The 21,798-nt window shown below is 45.0% G+C and overlaps 1 protein-coding gene across 1 annotated transcript in view; it reads left to right on the top strand.

Annotated features, from left to right (window-relative positions):
* Positions 1 to 21,197, top strand: part of LOC141060259 (uncharacterized) — a 69,672-nt gene extending 48,475 nt beyond the window's left edge. Inside the window, exon 3 of the mRNA XM_073556484.1 lies at positions 18,276 to 21,197. Coding sequence (XP_073412585.1) covers positions 18,276 to 19,261 — 986 coding nt within the window. The 3' untranslated portion in view covers positions 19,262 to 21,197. The remainder of the gene's footprint in view (positions 1 to 18,275) is intronic.
* The last annotated feature ends 601 nt before the right edge of the window (positions 21,198 to 21,798 follow it).

The following is a 21,798-nucleotide window of genomic DNA, read 5'->3' as shown; positions in this document are numbered from 1 at the left end:
GCCACTTCTGCTGTGTGCACCACGAACACCTCTGCCAAGCTGCCCCCGGCCCGTACGGCTCGTGTGAGAACCATCACCGCTGCTGTGTGCTGGGAATGCCTCAAGCAACCGATTTACCAGAGTTGCTTGTTTATTTGCCAATATTAGGTCAAGGTTCTCCTGTGGCATGATGTTTTGTAATTTGCCTTTATAGCGTGGATCCAGGATGCTGGCCAACCAGTAGTCGTCATCGTTCATCATTTTGGCAATGCGGGGGTCCCTTTTTAGGATCTGCAAGGCATAATCTGACATGTGGGCCAATGTTCCCGGTGTCAATGATGCACTGCGAGTGCTGGGTGGAGGAGCACTTTCTGGCAAATCCACATCCCTCCAGTCACGCACAAGGGTTGCCGTGATGTGGCAGGATGGCTTGTTCATTATTTTGATCAAAATTATGTTTACTAAATACCCTTATTATTATTATTACCTTTATGCATTATTTGCAGTATATTTTTTACTTTTAGTTCAGGATATTTGTGTTTTTTGCTTTTTGTTTTCTCTGGGTGGAGGAGCACTTTCTGGCAAATCCACATCCCTCCAGTCACGCACAAACCCTGTACCAGACCTTGCCACGCCAACATTTTCACTTGCCCCACGAGATGCATCCTCCTCCCCTAAGTAATCATCCCCATCATCATCCTCCTCCTCCTCTTCTTCCTCCACCTCGTCCAGGAGAGGTCCCTGAGCAGACAATGGCTGAATGTCATCAAGGATTCCCTCCTCCTCTTCCTCCTCATCAACATTGGCTGCAGACGCCTGCTCCTTAAGGTGCGTCAAAGTTTGCATGAGCAGACGCATAAGTGGGATGCTCATGCTTAGGATGGCGTTGTCTGCGCTTACCAGCCGTGTGCATTCCTCAAAACACTGAAGGACTTTACAGAGGTCTTTCAGCTTCGACCACTGCACACCTGTCAACTCCATGTCTGCTCTCAAAGTGCCTGGCCGTGTATCCTCCCACAAATGCATTATGGCCTGCCTCTGCTCGCACAGCCGCTCCACCATGTGCAGGGTGGAGTTCCACCTTGTTGCAATGTCGATAATGAGGCGGTGGTTGGGAAGGTGGAGCAATCGCTGCGGCTTCTGCATACGAACGGAGTGTACAGGCGACCGGCGGATGTGCGCGCACAGTCTTCGCACCTTCTGGAGCAGGGCTGTTAACTCCGGATAATTTTTGAGGAAGCACTGCACCACCAGGTTCAAGGTGTGAGCCAAGCAAGGTATGTGGCTGAGTTTTGAAAGGGCTATGGCTGCCACAAAATTACGGCCGTTATCACTAACTACCTTGCCTGCCTCAAGATGTACACTGCCCAGCCATGACTCAGTTTGTCGCTTCAAGTACTCGGCCAGCACCTCGGCGGTGTGTCTGTTGCCCAAACACATCATCTGCAACACAGCCTGCTGACGCTTTCCACTAGCTGCTCGATAGGGGGACACATCGTGTGCAACAGTGGCAGCTGCAGATGGAGTGCTCGTACGACTGCGCTCTGTGGACGAGCTTTCGCTTCTGGAGGAGGAGGAGGAGGAGGGTCGAACGCCTACAGCCAACTGTTTCCTATACCGTGGGCTAGGCAGCACTGTCCCACCACCGCTGTCCCCTGTGGACCCTGCATCCACCACATTAACCCAGTGCGCAGTGATGGACACGTAACGGCCCTGGCCATGCCGACTGGACCATGCATCAGTTGTGAGGTGCACCTTTCCGCTCACTGACTGCTTGAGTGCATGGACAATGCGGTCTTTCACATGATGGTGGAGGGCTGGGATGGCTTTGCGAGAGAAGAAGTGGCGACTGGGTAGGTCATAGCGTGGTACTGCATAGGCCATGAGTTCGCGGAAAGCTGTGCTCTCCACCAACCGAAAGGGCATCATCTCAAACGAGATTAGTTTGGCAATGTGGGCGTTCAAACCCAGTGTACTCGGATGAGAGACTGAGTACTTTCTTGACCTACTCATAGTGTCTGGGAGGGTGAGCTGGACTTGAGAGCTGCATATGGTGGAAGTAGCAGTGGACAGGGCGGACTGAGAGAGGGTTGATGATGGTGATGGAGTTGGTGTTCTTTCTGATGGCCTAGAATCAGTCTTTCGTTGATATAACAGTGGGATTCCCTGACTGCTGTGGCCTTGCAACGACACCTCAACATTTGCTGCTGTGCTAACCGGTGGGCTTACAGTGGGGGAAACAATGTAGCGTTGCTGACTACCTTCGTTGTGATCAGTTGCACATGTGGCACTTGAGGTTTGGTGTTGTGTCCACGCTTGCAAGTGCATGCTGGTTAAATGTCTAAGCATGCAACTGGTATTCAAATTTTTCAGATTTTTCCCTCGGCTAAAGGTCTTTGCGCACTTCTTACAGATAACCTTGGCCTGATCATGAGGATTTTGTTCAAAAAAGTGCCACACTGCACTCTTCCTACTTTGGCAGACATTTTGTGGCCTAGCACGCTGTGATCTTTTGACCCTCTGGACAAGCTGTCCAGCAACTCTTTTGATGTTTGGAACCTGTCTTTGGAGTGCTACGGGCCTGCCAGATAACAGCTGTTGCGATGTCGATGTCTGCTGTGGATGCTCCTCATCTGAGCTATTGGAAGCAGCACCCTCTTCCCCCAATGGATGCCAATCTGGGTCAACAACTGGGTCATCCATCACCTCCTCTTCTATGTCATGTGCACCTTCCTCTGTGTCACCGTGTATGGTGGTATAGTGTGCGGGAAGGGGCACCTGAGTCTCATCAGGGTCAGAATCTGGCTCTGTACACTGCGAGGACAATGTAGTGCTCTGAGTGAATGTACCAGCAGAATCATCCATCAGCGGCTGTGCATCAGTGCACTCCATGTCAGATTCATCTTGGCCTGGGTAATTCACCATTTGACTTGATAATCCAGGCATGGTATGTGAAAACAGCTCCATGGAGTAATCAGTAGTATGGCCTGCGTCATCCTTCAATCTTGGTTGGGGTGAAGGACACAAGGAAAGGTGTCGTTCATGAACATGAGCCTCCAATGACGACTCAGTGCTTTTACTTTTTACAACTGAAGAAGAGGAGACGATAGAGCTGGAGGCTGGGTCAGCAATGTAAGACAAAACTTTTTCCTGATGCTCTGGCTTTAAAAGCGGTTTGCCAACTCCTAGAAAACTAAGCGTTCGAGGCCTTATGTAGCCAGACGATGACGCAGGCTCAACACCTCCTGCATTCGGTCCTATTTTGCTCTTGCCACTACCATCAGATCCACCACCAACACCATCATTACCAGCTGCCAACCCCCGCCCAATTCCACGGCCTCTTCCACCAGCCTTCCTCATTTTTGGTAGAAATGTAGACAAAATCCAACAAACTATATAGTAATGTAAAACAAGGTACAAGGTGTCTATAGGACAGGGGAGATTTTGAATTTCTGCAGACACTTGTGGACACTGGACACTTTTGGATTGTGTGAGGCCCACTGATATCTGAGCGCTATGTGACAGGCTTAATGGCACAGCTATGACCAAAGTGACTAGAGGATAAGGGAGATTTTGAATCTCTGCACACACTTTTGGACACTGGACACTTTTGGATTGTGTGAGGCCCACTGATATCTGAGCGCTATGTCACAGGCTCGATGGCACAGCTGTGACCAAAGTGACTAGAGGATAAGGGAGATTTTGAATTTCTGCACACACTTTTGGACACTGGACACTTTTGGATTGTGTGAGGCCCACTGATATCTGAGCGCTATGTCACCGGCTCGATGGCACAGCTGTGACCAAAGTGACTAGAGGATAAGGGAGATTTTGAATCTCTGCACACACTTTTGGACACTGGACACTTTTGGATTGTGTGAGGCCCAATGAATATCTGAGCGCTATGTGACAGGCTCGATGGCACAGCTGTGACCAAAGTGACTAGAGGATAAGGGAGATTTTGAATCTCTGCACACACTTTTGGACACTGGACACTTTTGGATTGTGTGAGGCCCAATGAATATCTGAGCACTATGTGACAGGCTCGATGGCACAGCTGTTACCAAAGTGACTAGAGGATAAGGGAGATTTTGAATCTCTGCACACACTTTTGGACACTGGACACTTTTGGATTGTGTGAGGCCCACTGATATCTGAGCGCTATATCACAGGCTTGATGGCACAGCTGTGACCAAAGTGACTAGAGGATAAGGGAGATTTTGAATCTCTGCACACACTTTTGGACACTGGACACTTTTGGATTGTGTGAGGCCCACTGATATCTGAGCGCTATGTCACAGGCTCGATGGCACAGCTGTGACCAAAGTGACTAGAGGATAAGGGAGATTTTGAATCTCTGCACACACTTTTAGACACTGGACACTTTTGGATTGTGTGAGGCCCAATGAATATCTGAGCGCTATGTGACAGGCTCGATGGCACAGCTGTGACCAAAGTGACTAGAGGATAAGGGAGATTTTGAATCTCTGCACACACTTTTGGACACTGGACACTTTTGGATTGTGTGAGGCCCAATGAATATCTGAGCGCTATGTGACAGGCTCGATGGCACAGCTGTGACCAAAGTGACTAGAGGATAAGGGAGATTTTGAATCTCTGCACACACTTTTGGACACTGGACACTTTGGGATTGTGTGAGGCCCACTGATATCTGAGCGCTATGTGACAGGCTCGATGACACAGCTGTGACCAAAGTGACTAGAGGATAAGGGAGATTTTGAATCTCTGCACACACTTTTGGACACTGGACACTTTTGGATTGTGTGAGGCCCAATGAATATCTGAGCACTATGTGACAGGCTCGATGGCACAGCTGTGACCAAAGTGACTAGAGGATAAGGGAGATTTTGAATCTCTGCACACACTTTTGGACACTGGACATTTTTGGATTGTGTGAGGCCCACTGATATCTGAGCGCTATGTCACAGGCTCGATGGCACAGCTGTGACCAAAGTGACTAGAGGATAAGGGAGATTTTGAATCTCTGCACACACTTTTGGACACTGGACACTTTTGGATTGTGTGAGGCCCAATGAATATCTGAGCGCTATGTGACAGGCTCGATGGCACAGCTGTGACCAAAGTGACTAGAGGATAAGGGAGATTTTGAATCTCTGCACACACTTTTGGACACTGGACACTTTTGGATTGTGTGAGGCCCAATGAATATCTGAGCGCTATGTGACAGGCTCGATGGCACAGCTGTGACCAAAGTGACTAGAGGATAAGGGAGATTTTGAATCTCTGCACACACTTTTGGACACTGGACACTTTTGGATTGTGTGAGGCCCAATGAATATCTGAGCGCTATGTGACAGGCTCGATGGCACAGCTGTGACCAAAGTGACTAGAGGATAAGGGAGATTTTGAATCTCTGCACACACTTTTGGACACTGGACACTTTTGGATTGTGTGAGGCCCACTGATATCTGAGCGCTATGTCACAGGCTCGATGGCACAGCTGTGACAAAAGTGACTAGAGGATAAGGGAGATTGGATTGCTTTTAAAAAAGCAGTTTGCGGAGCAGTGGGTAAACAGCAATGCCAGCCTGTCAGGAAGCCTTAAAAGGCAGCCCAACAACCAACACCACTGATACACCACAATATAGCCTCCCCTTGCACTGCACACACAGTGACTGGTGTGTTGTGCAGGCCAAATTGCTAGCAGCAGAAGCAGTTTTTTTGTCTTCTTCCCTGCCTAACGCTCTCCCTACAGAATCAGCAGCAACCTCTCCCTATACTGAGATCGGCAGAAGTAAGATGGCAGTCGGCGTGCACGCCCTTTTATACCCCCTGTGACGCCCACCAAAGCAAGCCAATCACTTGCATGCCCTTCTGAAAGATGGTGGTGACCCCTGCCTATGTCATCACGTTGCCCACAGTATCCGTGGATCCTGATTGGCTGAAAAAGAGCGCAAAACAAACTTTTGAAACGCGACTTTGGCGCGTAAGTCGCCGACCTCGTGGCCGACCTCATCCTAGGGTCGGGTTTCGTTTCATGAAACCCGACTTTGACAAAAGTCGGCGACTTTTGAAATTTTTCGACCCGTTTCGCTCAACTCTATCCACCAGTATTATATGTTTTATACTTGTGTGATGAGAACGGTGGAGATGGCAGGATTAGAGCTGATCATAGATGGGACTTCTCCATCTGTCGGTGACTTTTACAATATTTGTTTCAGGGTGAAGATCTGACCCATATTAATACTACAGAGACATTTGTGAGGGGTGATGAGTGGTGTAAAGAGGAGATTCCCACATGTGACTACCCAGGTGAGTAGTAACCACTGAATGCAGAGAAGTCACAGATTCTTCTCAGTCACCTTTTGGAAGTGCATTGAGCAGCAAGGTGGTGTGCTGGTAAAAGGGGAAAAAAAAAAACCTCTTTTAAATCTTCTTCCTGTGCGAGTGTGAACGAGCTGAGTGTGACCTGAGCGTAAGTGCGAACTGTGGTAAGTGTGTGACTTGAAATTCAGTGACTTTAGATTCAGGGAGTTTCCAAGGGAGGTCTTACTGAATTGCTGTTATATTAATACTTTTTTTTTTTTTTTTTAATTTATTTTTGCTTATCTTATTGTCTGGTGCAATCCCCATTAGGATGTGCTCCACTATTGCCAATGCCATCCAGTGCACGTCTTGCCGCATGTATGAAATCCTTGAACAGCCGGTCGAGGGTGCATACTGCTGTGCGAGATGTGAGCACGTTGTGCATTTGGAAGCCCAGATACTGGATCTAAATGTGCAGCTGGCAACACTGAGATCCATAGACAATATGGAAAGGAGTCTTCTGCTCACTGACAGATTGACAGATTACTGGGAGGGGCTGGTGAGGATCCAGCGGTCATGGTGCACATTGGCACAAATGACAAAGTTAGAGGTAGGTGGAAGGTCCTTAAAGATGATTTCAGGGAATTAGGCTGTAAGCTTAAAGCAAGGACCTCAAAGGTGGTATTTTCGGAAATACTTCCTGTACCACGTGCCACGCCAGAGAGGCAACGGGAGATTAGGGAGGTTAATAAGTGGCTCAGGAATTGGTGTAGGAAGGAGGGGTTTGGGTTCCTGCAGAACTGGGCCGACTTCTCAGTTGGCTACAGGTTCTACACTAGGGATGGGCTGCACCTCAATGGGGAGGGTGCAGCTGTGCTGGGGGAGAAAATGGCTAGAAGGTTGGACGAGTGTTTAAACTAGGGACGGGGGGGAGGGTATTCCTTTTATAGGAGGGGAAGACAGTGCAGATAGAGACCTGGGCACAAATAATGACATTGGGGGTGGGGGTGGCATGGGGGGTGGGGTTAGAACAGTTAATAATTTAAGAAAGAATAGAGGTACAGAGAGATACATAAAGTGCATGTATACTAATGCCAGAAGCCTCGCCAACAAAATGGAGGAATTGGAGTTAATGTTGTTGGAACATAATTATGACATGGTGGGGATATCTGAGACATGGCTGGACGAGAGCCGTGACCGGCGGATAATTTACAGGGCTATAGTCTGTTCAGAAATGACCGTACAAATAAGCGAGGGGGAGGCGTGTGTTTATATGTAAAATCATCCTTAAAACCCATCCTTCGTGATAATATATATGAATCTAATGAAAATGTAGAGTCCCTGCGGGTAGAGATAAGGGGAGGGGGGAAAAATAATAAATTACTGATAGGGGTTTGTTATAAATCTCCAAAAATAATGGGAGCTACAGAGAATATCCTCATAAAGCAAATAGATGAAGCAGCGACTCAAGGAGAAGTCATTATTATGGGGGACTTCAACTACCCTGAAATACATTGGGGAACCGAAACCTGCAGTTCGAGCAAAGGTGATAGGTTTTTGACTACTATGAGAGACAAATACCTTTCACAACTGGTTCAGGACCCAACAAGAGGGGGGGCACTGCTAGACCTAATATTACCCCACAGGCCAGACCGCATATCAAATGTAAGGGTTGGGGGTCACTTGGGTAATAGTGATCACAAATTAATAAGTTTTCATGTATCCTTTAATAAGATGTGTAGTAGAGGGGTTACAAGGACACTAAACTTCAGGAAGGCAAATTTCCAACGGATGAGAGATGATCTTGGTGTAATTAACTGGGACAATATCCTGAGACATAAAAATACACAAAGAAAATGGGAGACGTTTATTAGCATCCTGAATAGGACCTGTGCACAATATATACCGTATGGGAATAAACATGCGAGAAATAGGAGGAAACCACTATGGCTAAATAGAGCTGTAAGGGGAGCAATAAGAGATAAAAATAAAGCATTTAGAGAATTAAAGCAAGTAGGTAGTGATGAGGCATTAACTAAATACAGAAGATTAAATAAATTCTGTAAAAAGCAAATCAAGACAGCAAAGATTGAGACAGAGAGACTCATTGCCAGAGAAAGTAAAAATAATCCCAAAATATTCTTTTACTACATAAATAGTAAGAAGCTAAAAAATGATAGTGTTGGTCCCCTTAAAAATAGTCTGGGTGAAATGGTGGATGAGGATGAGGAAAAAGCCAATATGCTAAATGACTTTTTTTCAACAGTATTTACACAAGAAAATCCCATGACGGATAACATGATCAGGGATAAAAATTCTCCATTAAATGTCACCTGCTTAACCCAGCAGGAAGTACGGCGGCGTCTAAAAATCTCTAAAATTGACAAATCCCTGGGCCCGGATGGGATACACCCCCGAGTACTGCAGGAATTAAGCACAGTCATAGATAGACCACTATTTTTAATCTTTAAAGATTCCATAATAACAGGGTCTGTACCACAGGACTGGCGTATAGCAAATGTGGTGCCAATATTCAAAAAGGGGACAAAAACTGAACTTGGAAATTATAGGCCAGTAAGTTTAACCTCAACTGTGGGTAAAATCCTGGAGGGTTTTCTAAGAGATACTATACTGGAGTATCTGGAGAAGAATAACCTTATGACCCAATATCAACATGGGTTTACAAGAGACCGTTCCTGTCAGACTAATCTGATAAGCTTTTATGAAGAGGTAAGTTCCGGACTGGACCAAGGGAATGCAGTGGACGTGGTGTACATGGACTTTTCAAAAGCTTTTGATACGGTGCCACACAAAAGGTTGATACATAAAATGAGAACAATGGGGATAGGGGAAAATATGTGTAGGTGGGTTAAGAGCTGGCTCAGGGATAGGAAACAAAGGGTGGTTATTAATGGAGCACACTCGGACTGGGTCACGGTTAGCAGTGGGGTACCACAGGGGTCAGTTTTGGGCCCGCTTCTTTTTAACATATTTATTAATGACCTTGTAGGGGGCATAGAGAGTAGAATTTCAATATTTGCAGATGACACTAAACTCTGCAGGGTAATTAATACAGAGGAGGACAATTTTATATTACAGGAGGATTTATGTAAACTAGAAGCTTGGGCTGATAAATGGCAAATGAGCTTTAATGGGGATAAATGTAAGGTCATGCACTTGGGTAGAACGAACAAGTTGTATAATTATGTGCTTAATTGTAAAACACTGGGCAAAACAGTCACTGAAAAAGACCTGGGTGTATGGGTGGATGACAAACTCACATTTAGTGGCCAGAGTCAAGCAGCTGCTGCAAAGGCAAATAAAATAATGGGATGCATTAAAAGAGGCATAGATGCTCATGAGGAGAACATAATTTTACCTCTATATAAGTCACTAGTGCGACCACACTTAGAATACTGTGTACAGTTCTGGTCTCCGGTGTATAAGAAAGACATAGCTGAACTGGAGCGGGTGCAGAGAAGAGCGACCAAGGTTATTAGGGAACTAGGGGGTCTGCAATACCAAGACAGGTTATTACACTTGGGGTTATTTAGTTTGGAGAATCGAAGGCTTAGGGGTGATCTTATTACAATGTATAAATATATGTGGGGACAATACAAAGACCTTTCTAATGATCTTTTTACTCTTAGACCTGTGACGGGGACAAGGGGGCATCCTCTACGTCTGGAGGAAAGAAGGTTTAAGCATACTCACAGACGCGGATTCTTTACTGTAAGAGCAGTGAGACTATGGAACTCTCTGCCATATGATGTTGTAATGAGTGATTCACTACTAAAATTTAAGAAGGGACTGGATGCCTTTCTTGAAAAGTGTAATATTACAGGGTATATACACTAGTTTCCTTAATATTGCGTTGATCCAGGGAACTAGTCTGATTGCCGTATGTGGAGTCGGGAAGGAATTTTTTTCCCCAATGTGAAGCTTACTGTTGCCACATGGGTTTTTTTTGCCTTCCTCTGGATCAACATGTTAGGGCGAGTTAGGATAGGATATGGGTTGAACTAGATGGACTTAAAGTCTCCCTTCAACCTTAATAACTATGTTACTATGTTACCGGCTATGGCTGCTTTATCGGTGGTGTAGTCCAGCTGTATTACCATGATCACCATTTTGCCTCTAGACCACAACATTCTCCTCCACCCAAAACTGTTCAAATGACTTTGGGCATTGAAAGCCCTTTTCTATAGAACTTACAACCTGGAGGATCCACCTACCCCCTGGGACTAATAACAAGATTCCTATGTAAAATGCTAAAATGCCTATGGATGATACCAAAACAGTTTGTTCACCCTAGGCACAAGCCACATCAGCTCCTATGAACATGGAAACACCGGAGAAAAAAGGGAGCAAAACGACGACTGCAAAAATATTAATAATTTTTATTAAAAATCGTACAAAGAAGTGCACAAAATCTTGATGAGGTGCCAATATAAAGCAGAAGAACACATACACGACCATCCCCTTGTCCATCCAAGATGGAAATAATGTCCTCATATATGCATTTTAGACATCATGCCTATAAAGTGGAAGTCCAAAATATAATACCGCCCTACAAAAATCAATGGCCATATGGCCCAGATTACTCCAAGTAAATCCCCTGAGCAAAGCTCAAAAAGTAAGGAGGAGAGACATATAATGTCCTTAGGGTGCAATGAATCTGGGCATAAACAAGGGCGACCACCAATGAAAGACAGAAATAAATGTCAGATCAAAATCTTACCAGAGGATGCAGGAGGAAGAGGGGAAGCGTCTGGCAGTGACCCCTGACGCGCGTTTCGCGGCGCAGAAAGGCCGCTTTATCAAGGAGATAGTAACCATATCTCCACAGGACCTTCATATACCCTGTGACCGCAGTCACGTGACCGAGATCAACCAATCAGCGCGGCCTCATTGGCGCATGCGCTCTGAGGTCGGCAAGCACCGCTGCACAGAACAGGTGTCAAGCTGAACACAGGACACAAGTCAAAAGACCAAGGCGCCCATGTACAACACATAAAGACGCCCATCTGTCAGCAGCACAATTACCACCGCAGAGAGATGCTCACAGCCACCCATAATTGTATCCCATATATAGGGTAAATGGAAATCCCAAAAATCCATACCGGGAAGATGAATGATTTTTAAAGGGGTCATGGCCATACATAAGAATCATCACATACATACATGGATATACATCACATATAGCCCAGGCGATAAAGAGTCTCATATATTAAATACATCAAATGCATAAAACGAATTTATGGTCATGACACATACAACTATAAAGGCCACTAGATCCGATTCACATGTTTGATATAATATGCTCATAATTATATCCCATAAATGGGAAGAACCCTAAGGTCCATGCAGACAGTAATCCTAAGCGGGTCATGACCGTAAAAAAAGTCATCACATATATATAAATGTACATCGTATATGACATAAACAGTGAAAAAATCTCACATACTAAGTACATAAAATACATAGAATACAATATATGGTCATGATTCCCACAACTGTAGAGACTGCTGGATGCGGTTCACATAGATATGGTACAGGGTGAGGGTCCAAGGAGACATATGGTGTCCTCAAGGTCACTAAATATAAATTATTGACATACAAGAAAAGATTAGTGAAAATAAAGAGTAAAAATTAAAAATTAAAAACAATATAAAAACAACACACTGCCAGAAAAAAGGAGGGAGTGTGATATAGACTTGTGGAGGAGAAAGGACAGGAGGAATTCTCATTACCTATATATTATATGCCTATAAATATACCCAGATATCCATATGCAATATACTATAAAGAGAATAATGCAAATCATCCCATTGGGAATCCATTAACAAAAAAGAAAATAATATCCGGGACCAATTGATGCATAATTGTTAAATCCCCAAAGACTATAGGAATGGGGCCAAACTCAAAACTTCATTGAGTCCATTAGGGGTCATGGTGTCCAGTTGAACGAACCACCTGAGTTCCATCTGTGATAAAAAAATGTTTTGTTATGAATGAGTCACCGTAGGAGGCAAAAACAGAAATACTAGCTAAGTCCAGAAAACCAGAGAAGTTGGCAGCTATCGGATTGCAGACCCCTGAACCTATCAACAACAACTAGCAGTAGCCATGGGGGGTTCCTACGGTGCCCTAGACCCCTCGATCACAGCTGCTGTCTGCAATCTGCCAAAACCCTATCAAAACATGAGCCAACAGACTGATAGGGAAAAAAGCCCTGAAGACGCTAGGCTTCAAAAAGACTATATCAGTACTCAGGTATTTTCTGAAGGCAGAGCAAAAAGACAAAAAGGAATTCAGCTCACCCCCAGCAGGGAATGGCCAAAAACCAGAAAAACAAGGCAAAATAAAACCAAAACACAAATGCAAAAAGCAGAGCAGAAAACTTAGCTTTTGATTAGCAGGAATCAGACTGGTCTCCTAGAATACCACAGAGAAATCACCAGCAAGGCAGAAGGGCGTCGGCTGCCTTATATCCAGTCAGCAATTCCCGTCACCCAGTCATCATCTATCTGCTCAGGTGCTTGGTAATCAGCCTCACTACCTTCCTTCACCAGAAGAGGGAGTTCCTCAGACCTCAATGGTGAAGGGGAAAATGAACTCACAACAATTTTTGTTGTCACCACCCCTAATCCCCATATGAAGTGCATCCATCCCTCTACTTCTCTTCTCATCAGATGGGACAAGGGAATTCCATATTAGACAGAGAATTTCCTGTGGAACTTCAAACGTGATTTACTATGCCATGTGCCCTTGTCCCAAAATATATGTGGGTCTGACAACAAGAGAACTCAGTATTCGAGTGCGCGAGCATGTGTGGGACATTGGCGCGGCCAAGATAATGTCGGATATTGGGGATCTGAAAACCATTCCCCAACATTATAGATCATGTCATAATAGCGATGCGACCTTATTGAAGATTAGAGGGATTGATGATATTCATATGGTTTATATGGCTTCATACTCTAATTACACCAGAGAGGTTTCACCACTAGTTACTCATTTATTACTGATGGAGAATGTGGAGTTTGATCATTTCAGTAGTTCCTAATCAGGCCCCATTTATAATATCTGACGTGTGTCACTTTATGTGGTGGTAAGTTTGGAATTCTTCACAAAGGATAATAGAAAACAAATGGATCTTTGAAATTGTTTTCCAGCTTCGCACTATACCCTACATACGGTTGTACACTACTGTCTGGGCACATGGCAGTGTTCAGAAGGGAAGGAGCGCCATTTAGCTATTTGAATGCAGATCTTGCTGGAATAGTTTGCAGACACAATGTATTGGGAGCACTGTTCATGGTCACCTGGCAGCTCAAAAGATGTCCACCATTAACATGCTTGGCACTATATTCTCTGCTTTCCGTATCCCAAGGATTGCCTTGCTCATCACCCTATAACACCCTCACATGGAATCTGGACTTACACTGGGACCCCTAGGCTTGGACCATGGTGTTACCTGCTACTCTGTGGTGTTAGATGGCAAGGAGAATAGTCAGGTAGCTGGGTCAGAACCAGATGTCCAGAATCAGAAGACACAAGAGTAGTCAGTAAACAGGCCACAGTCACAGCAGGAAACAAATACACAAGCCGCAAGCTGAGCACAGAGGACTGAACCAGAGGAGAACAGCGCTGTATCTGGCAGATTCCAGCCATGTGCTTTGCGCTTTAGTAGGGTGTGGTACTTTCCAATTGGCTGAAGTAGGGAGCAGATTACTCCAGCTGGACAGCAGGAACAGATCCCAGATGAGATTGGACACACCATATGCAGAAGTCCTAATATAACTAAATGACAGAAACCAGAATAGTCGAAATCCCCATAAAGTGATTCCATTTTATAAATTAATTCACTGACGGTTATAATCCTTAGGAGGAGTGAATATTGTGACTCCACAGCCACTTTCTGGAAATTAACACGCAGTGGATGTTGGAGAGTGAAAATTACACATTTGCCATGTTATTACCCAGCACATAGTGCCCAGATTGTGCTCCAGGAGACACCGCAAATTAATTGGGTTCTTCTCACTATAATATTGCTAAATACAGGGATCCTAAATGTTGTTTGCGCACACTGCAAGACTCCGAAGTGAGAGCGGATTTTGCTGGATTGGTTTATGGAAACCTTGTTGCTTTTCAACAGCCTTTGAGCCACTAATAGTGTGGGAACCTCTGTTTTTCCATTGACAGATGATGGACCTGAATGGGGACTTGTTTTTTGAGAGATGAGAATTGGTATTATTTTCGCCTACATAACATTGATTGGTTTCTTTATATTTGATATTTGGGAGGCAGTTGAACACCACACACTACTGGCTCATCCAACAAGGTGTCATGATCCAGTGTTGGATCTGGCGGTATTAAATTGCACTGGGTGAACTTTTTTTACTTTGGAAAGTTCCAAGGTGTCTTGACTGTCCCCGGTGGTGGTTAGCAGTATTGCACTTTAGGTTTTTGTGCACTTAATTAGGGATCAGGTGTTACACCCTATAAAGGTGTGCTAGAGGTGTGCAATCACTGCCTGTGATATTGTGAGTTTGTGTTCACTCTGTTTTTGGAGATCCTGGATGAAGGATGGAGCTGGTGAGGAGTCCTGCGCAGCTTAGCCAGGGGGGATGTGTTTCAGCTATGGTTTCTGGACGAAGGGCTGGCATGGCGTGGTGGAGTCGCAGTGATGGTGTCAGCGGGAAGTGTCTGCATGGGCTGGTGGAGTGGCGACTATGGAGAGTGGCACTCACCATGTGGGACTTGGCCGCTGAGCTGGACTCAAGCATGCTCGACTTCGTGTCAGCAGCTGAACTCATCCTTGGGACTCTGGTTCTAAGCAGCTGCAACTGGTGTTGGACTCTGCTCCAAGGTTGCACTAAGGTGAAGGATCCTGTTATGGTGATGGATCCGGGTGGAGGAGAAGATGCACTCAGGTGGAGGACTCTGTTGCTAGGAGCGCACGCAACAGAGCAAAGCTAAGTGGTGTTTCACCTGTATTGTCTCTTTCCTCATGTGTGTTATTAGTGCAGTGTTGGGATTAGTCTCCGCACCGACCCATTCCCTAGTGAGGGTTTAGGGTCAGGGTGAGCAAGGGCGTTAAGGTACGCGTGCGGCGCCCGGTGCGAAACCGGCATAGGGAATGTTAGGAGTGCAGGGACACTGGCTCAGGGGAGCTCAGGAGGTCTCCAATTCCCTTTTCCCTATAGCAGGGCCCACCATTGTTGATGTTTCCCAGGTCCCCCTTATTATTTAAATTCGCCATACTGGAGGCGGGGTTTCCAGAATGTTTATTAACGTGTAATACCTAAATTCGCCAGGTGGAGGCAGCGTATCCACCTGCACGTATTATTATTTAAATGCGCCCCACTGGAGGCGGTGTATCCAGGGTCACGTGTGTCACATGGGTTCGCCTTGCGGAAACATCTGCGTCCTGACACACGTGACCATGACATTATCACAGGCCCTACAGTTTTTTTTTTCTGGTGAGCTTTGGCCATGTGGAGACCGCTGAGTATTGCTGCCGGGCCTCACTGATGTGAGTGGGGAGCGGCAAGGTGTGTTAGAGCCGCTGCAGCAGCAGTTATCACGGTCTGGGGCCTCTGCTCAGATAACCAGAGAGAAAAAAAAAAAAAATGGCGGCTGTGATCTGGCTAAAAGCCCCTAGAGTCGCTGCTGGGGAGCGGGACTTGCTCATGCACGCGGGCGTACCAAGGCAGGTGGGAGGAATGGTGCCCCACGGAGCTGCTTGGTGTTCCCCGAGGTGAAGGGGTGCGTTCCAGTGATGAGCAGACTGATGTAGAGTCCGCGGGGTTTACGCCAAATCTTCAAATACCACCGTAGAAGCCGCCCCTCCTGGCCGTGTGGAGGCGGCCAGTGAGTGTATATTTCCTCCATATGCGTTCCCTCTTATCCTGGTGTGAGCAGCAGGTGTGCTGCGGGGGAGTAGGGACAAATCTCAACCCTCGCCATTAACCAACCCTAGGAGGCGCAGTCCTCATGGTGAAAGGGTTGGAGGGTGGTGTCCCTTGGTGAATAGTGGGGGTGTGAGTGTGGTGACACAGGGGGACGCCTCTGTTGTCAAGTCCAGAGTGAGTTCACCAAAAAATGACAAATGTATGTGTGCAATAAACGTTCAGGTCCAGACCTGTGTGTGAACGAGCATGTATGGGTCCCACCAAAAAACATCTTGGAAATGTGTTGTGGAGTCTGATCAGCTCTTAGCATACATACACATACATAATCTCGTTCCCCAGGTCGGCGCTGTGGAGATGAGTGGTGCCTCCAAAATGAACTTTATTGCCAATACCAGCGGTGCGTTTGTCATAAACCTGAAGTGTCAGGTAATGGTGGGGTGAACTCAGGGTCTGGGCGTCCCCACTGTAGGTGTTTCCCTAATGAGGGGTGGTCTTCAGGGTCCAGAGGCCCCTCATTAAGGAGGGGGTACTGTCATGATCCAGTGTTGGATCTGGCGGTATTAAATTGCACTGGGTGAACTTTTTTTTACTTTGGAAAGTTCCAAGGTGTCTTGACTGTCCCCGGTGGTGGTTAGCAGTATTGCACTTTAGGTTTTTGTGCACTTAATTAGGGATCAGGTGTTACACCCTATAAAGGTGTGCTAGAGGTGTGCAATCACTGCCTGTGATATTGTGAGTTTGTGTTCACTCTGTTTTTGGAGAGCCTGGATGAAGGATGGAGCTGGTGAGGAGTCCTGCGCAGCTTAGCCAGGGGGGATGTGTTTCAGCTATGGTGTCTGGACGAAGGGCTGGCATGGCGTGGTGGAGTCGCAGTGATGGTGTCAGCGGGAAGTGTCTGCATGGGCTGGTGGAGTGGCGACTATGGAGAGTGGCACTCACCATGTGGGACTTGGCCGCTGAGCTGGACTCAAGCATGCTCGACTTCGTGTCAGCAGCTGAACTCATCCTTGGGACTCTGGTTCTAAGCAGCTGCAACTGGTGTTGGACTCTGCTCCAAGGTTGCACTAAGGTGAAGGATCCTGTTATGGTGATGGATCCGGGTGGAGGAGAAGATGCACTCAGGTGGAGGGCTCTGTTGCTAGGAGCGCACGCAACAGAGCAAAGCTAAGTGGTGTTTCCCCTGTATTGTCTCTTTCCTCATGTGTGTTATTAGTGCAGTGGTGGGATTAGTCTCCGCACCGACCCATTCCCTAGTGAGGGTTTAGGGTCAGGGTGAGCAAGGGCGTTAAGGTACGCGTGCGGCGCCCGGTGCGAAACCGGCATAGGGAATGTTAGGAGTGCAGGGACACTGGCTCAGGGGAGCTCAGGAGGTCTCCAATTCCCTTTTCCCTATAGCAGGGCCCACCATTGTTGATGTTTCCCAGGTCCCCCTTATTATTTAAATTCGCCATACTGGAGGCGGGGTTTCCAGAATGTTTATTAACGTGTAATACCTAAATTCGCCAGGTGGAGGCGGCGTATCCACCTGCACGTATTATTATTTAAATGCGCCCCACTGGAGGCGGTGTATCCAGGGTCACGTGTGTCACATGGGTTCGCCTTGCGGAAACATCTGCGTCCTGACACACGTGACCATGACACAAGGTTTCCTATTAGACTATGAACTGTCATTGTCTTGGTAAATAATTAAAGTTTTTTACATAGCTTGCCATTTTTATGGACAGTATAAGTAGAAACGTTCAAAAATATAAAAAACTCAATGATATTTTATTTAAGAAAGCTTTTTTATCTTAGCAGATGACTGTACCAGGAGATCAGAGGGACAGCTGACATCTTCAATTTTTAAATCTGATGATCTTGAGATCTTACAAGATACAACTGAAGTGATTGCTGTTACTCCAGATATATCATTTATTCAAAGCAAAGATCTGTCACCTGATCCTATGAAACAGGTCCCATCTTCTGATTCATTACTGACTACTACGGAAAATCAAAGTCACAAAAGAGGCATTAAAAAACAAACTGCTCCTAAAGCAAAGAAGTCATTTTCATGTTCAGAATGTGGGAAATATTTTGCATGGAAATCACATTTTGTTATCCACCAGAGAACTCACACAGGGGAGAAGCCTTTTTCCTGTTCAGAATGTGGGAAATGTTTTGCACAGAAATCACATTTTGTTATCCACCAGAGAACTCACACAGGGGAGAAGCCTTTTTCCTGTTCAGAATGTGGGAAATGTTTTAATAATAAATCTGATTGTGTTACGCACCAGAGAATCCACACAGGAGAGAAGCCTTTTTCCTGTTCAGAATGTGGGAAATGTTTTAATCTGAAATCGGTTCTTGATAGACACCAGAGAGCACACACAGGGGAGATGCCCTTTTCCTTTTCCTGTTCAGAATGTGGGAAATGTTTTGAACATAAATCAAATTTTGTTACCCACCAGAGAACTCACACAGGGGAGAAGCCTTTTTCCTGTTTAGAATGTGGGAAATGTTTTAACACTAAATCCGATTGTGTTAGTCACCAGAGAATCCACACAGGGGAGAAGCCTTTTTCCTGTTCAGAATGTGGGAAATGTTTTAACACTAAATCAGATTTTGTTAAGCACCAGAGAATCCACACAGGAGAGAAGCCTTTTTCATGTTTAGAATGTGGGAAATGTTTTGTACAGAAATCACATTTTCTTACCCACAAGAGAACTCACACAGGGGAGAAGCCTTTTTCATGTTCAGAATGTGGGAAATGTTTTATGAATAAGTCAGATTGTGTTAAGCACCAGAGAACTCACACAGGGGAGAAGCCTTTTTCCTGTTCAGAATGTGGGAAATGTTTTAACAATAAATCCAATTGTGTTAAGCACCAGAGAATCCACACAGCAGAAAAGCCTTTTTCATGTTCAGAATGTGGGAAATGTTTTGCACATAAATCACATTTTGTTACCCACCAAAGAACTCACACAGGGGAGAAGCCTTTTTCCTGTTCAGAATGTGGGAAATATTTTAACAATAAATCCAATTGTGTTAAGCACCAGAGAATCCACACAGGGGAGAAGACTTTTTTATGTTCATAATGTTATAATGTTGGAATAGTTTTAACCAAAATTGAATCTTCTTAAATGGGTTGTCTCTTGTCATTCCTCATGTTTGCTGACGAAAGGATAAAATTAAACCTTATTGCAAATGTAAAACTATACCCATAATTCACCCCCTGAAGGTTAGTTGGAAAGTGACTAATAGAAAAAACATATACCCCACATCTCAGTATATAGGGTGAGGTGACATATACACACTCACTCTCATTTCTACGGGTTTCATCGTCCTCACCAAAGGCGACTCATTAAGAGACTATTTAATATTGACCTATATTCAAGAGAGACTAGACAAAAAAAAACTAAAATCATATATCATGTTATCCAAAACAGAAAACTAGCCACATATTAGCAGATCCCAAACATCAAATTATATACTTCGGAAGTTTATAAGCCACTCCCGTGTCAAGAATAGATAGTATGAATTTGAATTTACCAAACGGTTGCAATGAAATAAAGAGTGAAAAATTTAAAGGGGTCTGAATACTTTCCATACCCACTGTATCAGTAAAAATAACTCCTCTTTATTAGGTTAAGTATAAAAGAATTGCACCATTTTCCGATACCCGTCGCATCTCCATTTTTCATGATCTCGGGTTGGGTGAAGGCTTATTTTTTGTGTACCGAGCTGACGTTATTAATGGAGACCATTTTGGTGCAGATACGATCTTTTGGTCGTCCTTTATTGCATTTCAATGCAATGTTGTGGTGACCAAAAAAAGTAATTCTGGCGTTTTGACCTTTTTTCTTGTTACACCATTTAGCGATCGGGTTAATTTTTTTTTTATATTGATAGATTGGGCAATTATGAACGCGGCTATAACAAATATGTGTATGTTTGATTTTTTTATTGTTTTATTTTGAAAAGGGGGGTGATTTGAACTTTTATATTGTTTTTTATATTTTTAAAAAATTTTATTTTTACTTTTGGCATTGTGAAGACATGCAGCATTGTATCTTAATTAACCAGATGACTATTTTTTAGCAAATGAAGAATAATAGAATGTTATCTGTATGTTGGCTTTAAATGTAAGTGTTGATTTCTGGTTGGCCACGAAAGCAGACTTTTGTTTGTGTAAGTCGGTAATATTGACTTTTATTGTGCGCTTATCCTTGATCACTAGTGATGTTTGCTGATATGCTAATTATGCATTGTGTTATGGAGCCAGTTTGTTGACTTCTTAAGCAGAGAGGGAAAAACTTTGCAAATAGTTTAAATAGTCAAGTAATGCTACTTGATCTCATCTCCATTCTTACCCTTTATGTAAATACTGAATGAGGGACACTTGTTAAGTGTAAAAATGGGTTACATGCATCTGTATAAAGAGACAGAGAGAGACAGCCAGAGAGATTCTGCCAAGACATCTATTCATCCAAAGGACAAGAGACAGGACAGCAGCCACAACATCATCACAAGGGACACGGATCTATCATTCTATAGGAAACATCCTAGGGGTTTTCAGCCTCGGTTGGATGAATACAGATCTGTTCCATTGACCATCACTGAACCATGGAACGTTTGGAGAAGCCAGATTGTGATCTTTGGATCAACTGGCCTTGTACCTTGTATGGACTCAATGGACTGTCATCTTCCTACACTTGTCGTTACCTCCTCTCTGTGTGCGTGCCACAGGTGGGGTAACCGACCCTGGAAGATGAAGCCAGGTTGTGATCCGCAGATCAACTGGCCTTGTATGGACTGTCATCTTCCTACGCTTGTCGTTACCTCCTCTCTGTGTGTGTGACAGTGTGACACAGCTGGGTAGTGACCCTGGAAGATCTGTAGTCACAGCAGCTATTATCCTGGTGAGTCAGTGGAGGGTGAGACTCTGTAATGTGCCCCATCTTGGGTACTGTGCTGGGACTGTTCTATGTGTTATCTGCCTGTTCTGTGGTAGAATAAAGCATTGCCACACTGTGTTACCCTCACCCTGTGTTGTCTGAGTAGCGTTTTGCCCATGTTAAAAGGAGAGCGGGAGTTCGGCAGGATGATCCCTGGTCCATGTGGTTTGACTAGCTGGTGGCACTCATAGCATTCCAGCAGTGAGAAGCATAGAGGTCTGCTGGAGACCTCTGGTTGTCATGCCAACCCATCGGTGACCTATGATCATGTGATGGGGTCACCGATGGGCAGGATTTTCGATGTGCTTGCTGAAAGTGCGCATTAAATGTCGCTGTCAGAGGCTGTTAGGGGAAAATGGCAGATGTTCAAAACAGCTGACGTGCCGGAAAAGAAGTGAGCTCACCGCCGGATCCCACATCAAAGAGAGGAAGTACATTTACACCCGGTGTCGGAAAGGGTTAAATGGGATTGTTTTTACAGAGATAGAAGTAATTAATCATGTATACATACAAATAATTACAGAAATCCACAGCTTCTAATGATAAATAGTATAGAGTTACCACAAGAAAATATAATTTGTGTAAACCAGGTGTAGATATAAAAATTCAGGCAAATGTCAGATGTTGTAGCGCCATCTAGTGGCCATGTGCAAAAGTGCCATCATAGAGTAATATGT

The sequence above is a fragment of the Dendrobates tinctorius genome, unplaced genomic scaffold (assembly GCF_039654945.1).
Source record: "Dendrobates tinctorius isolate UK_male_01 unplaced genomic scaffold, ASM3965494v1 ptg000233l, whole genome shotgun sequence".
NCBI lineage: Eukaryota > Metazoa > Chordata > Amphibia > Anura > Dendrobatidae > Dendrobates > Dendrobates tinctorius.
Note: the sequence above shows the minus strand (reverse complement) of the source record. Positions and strands in the feature narration are given on the sequence as shown.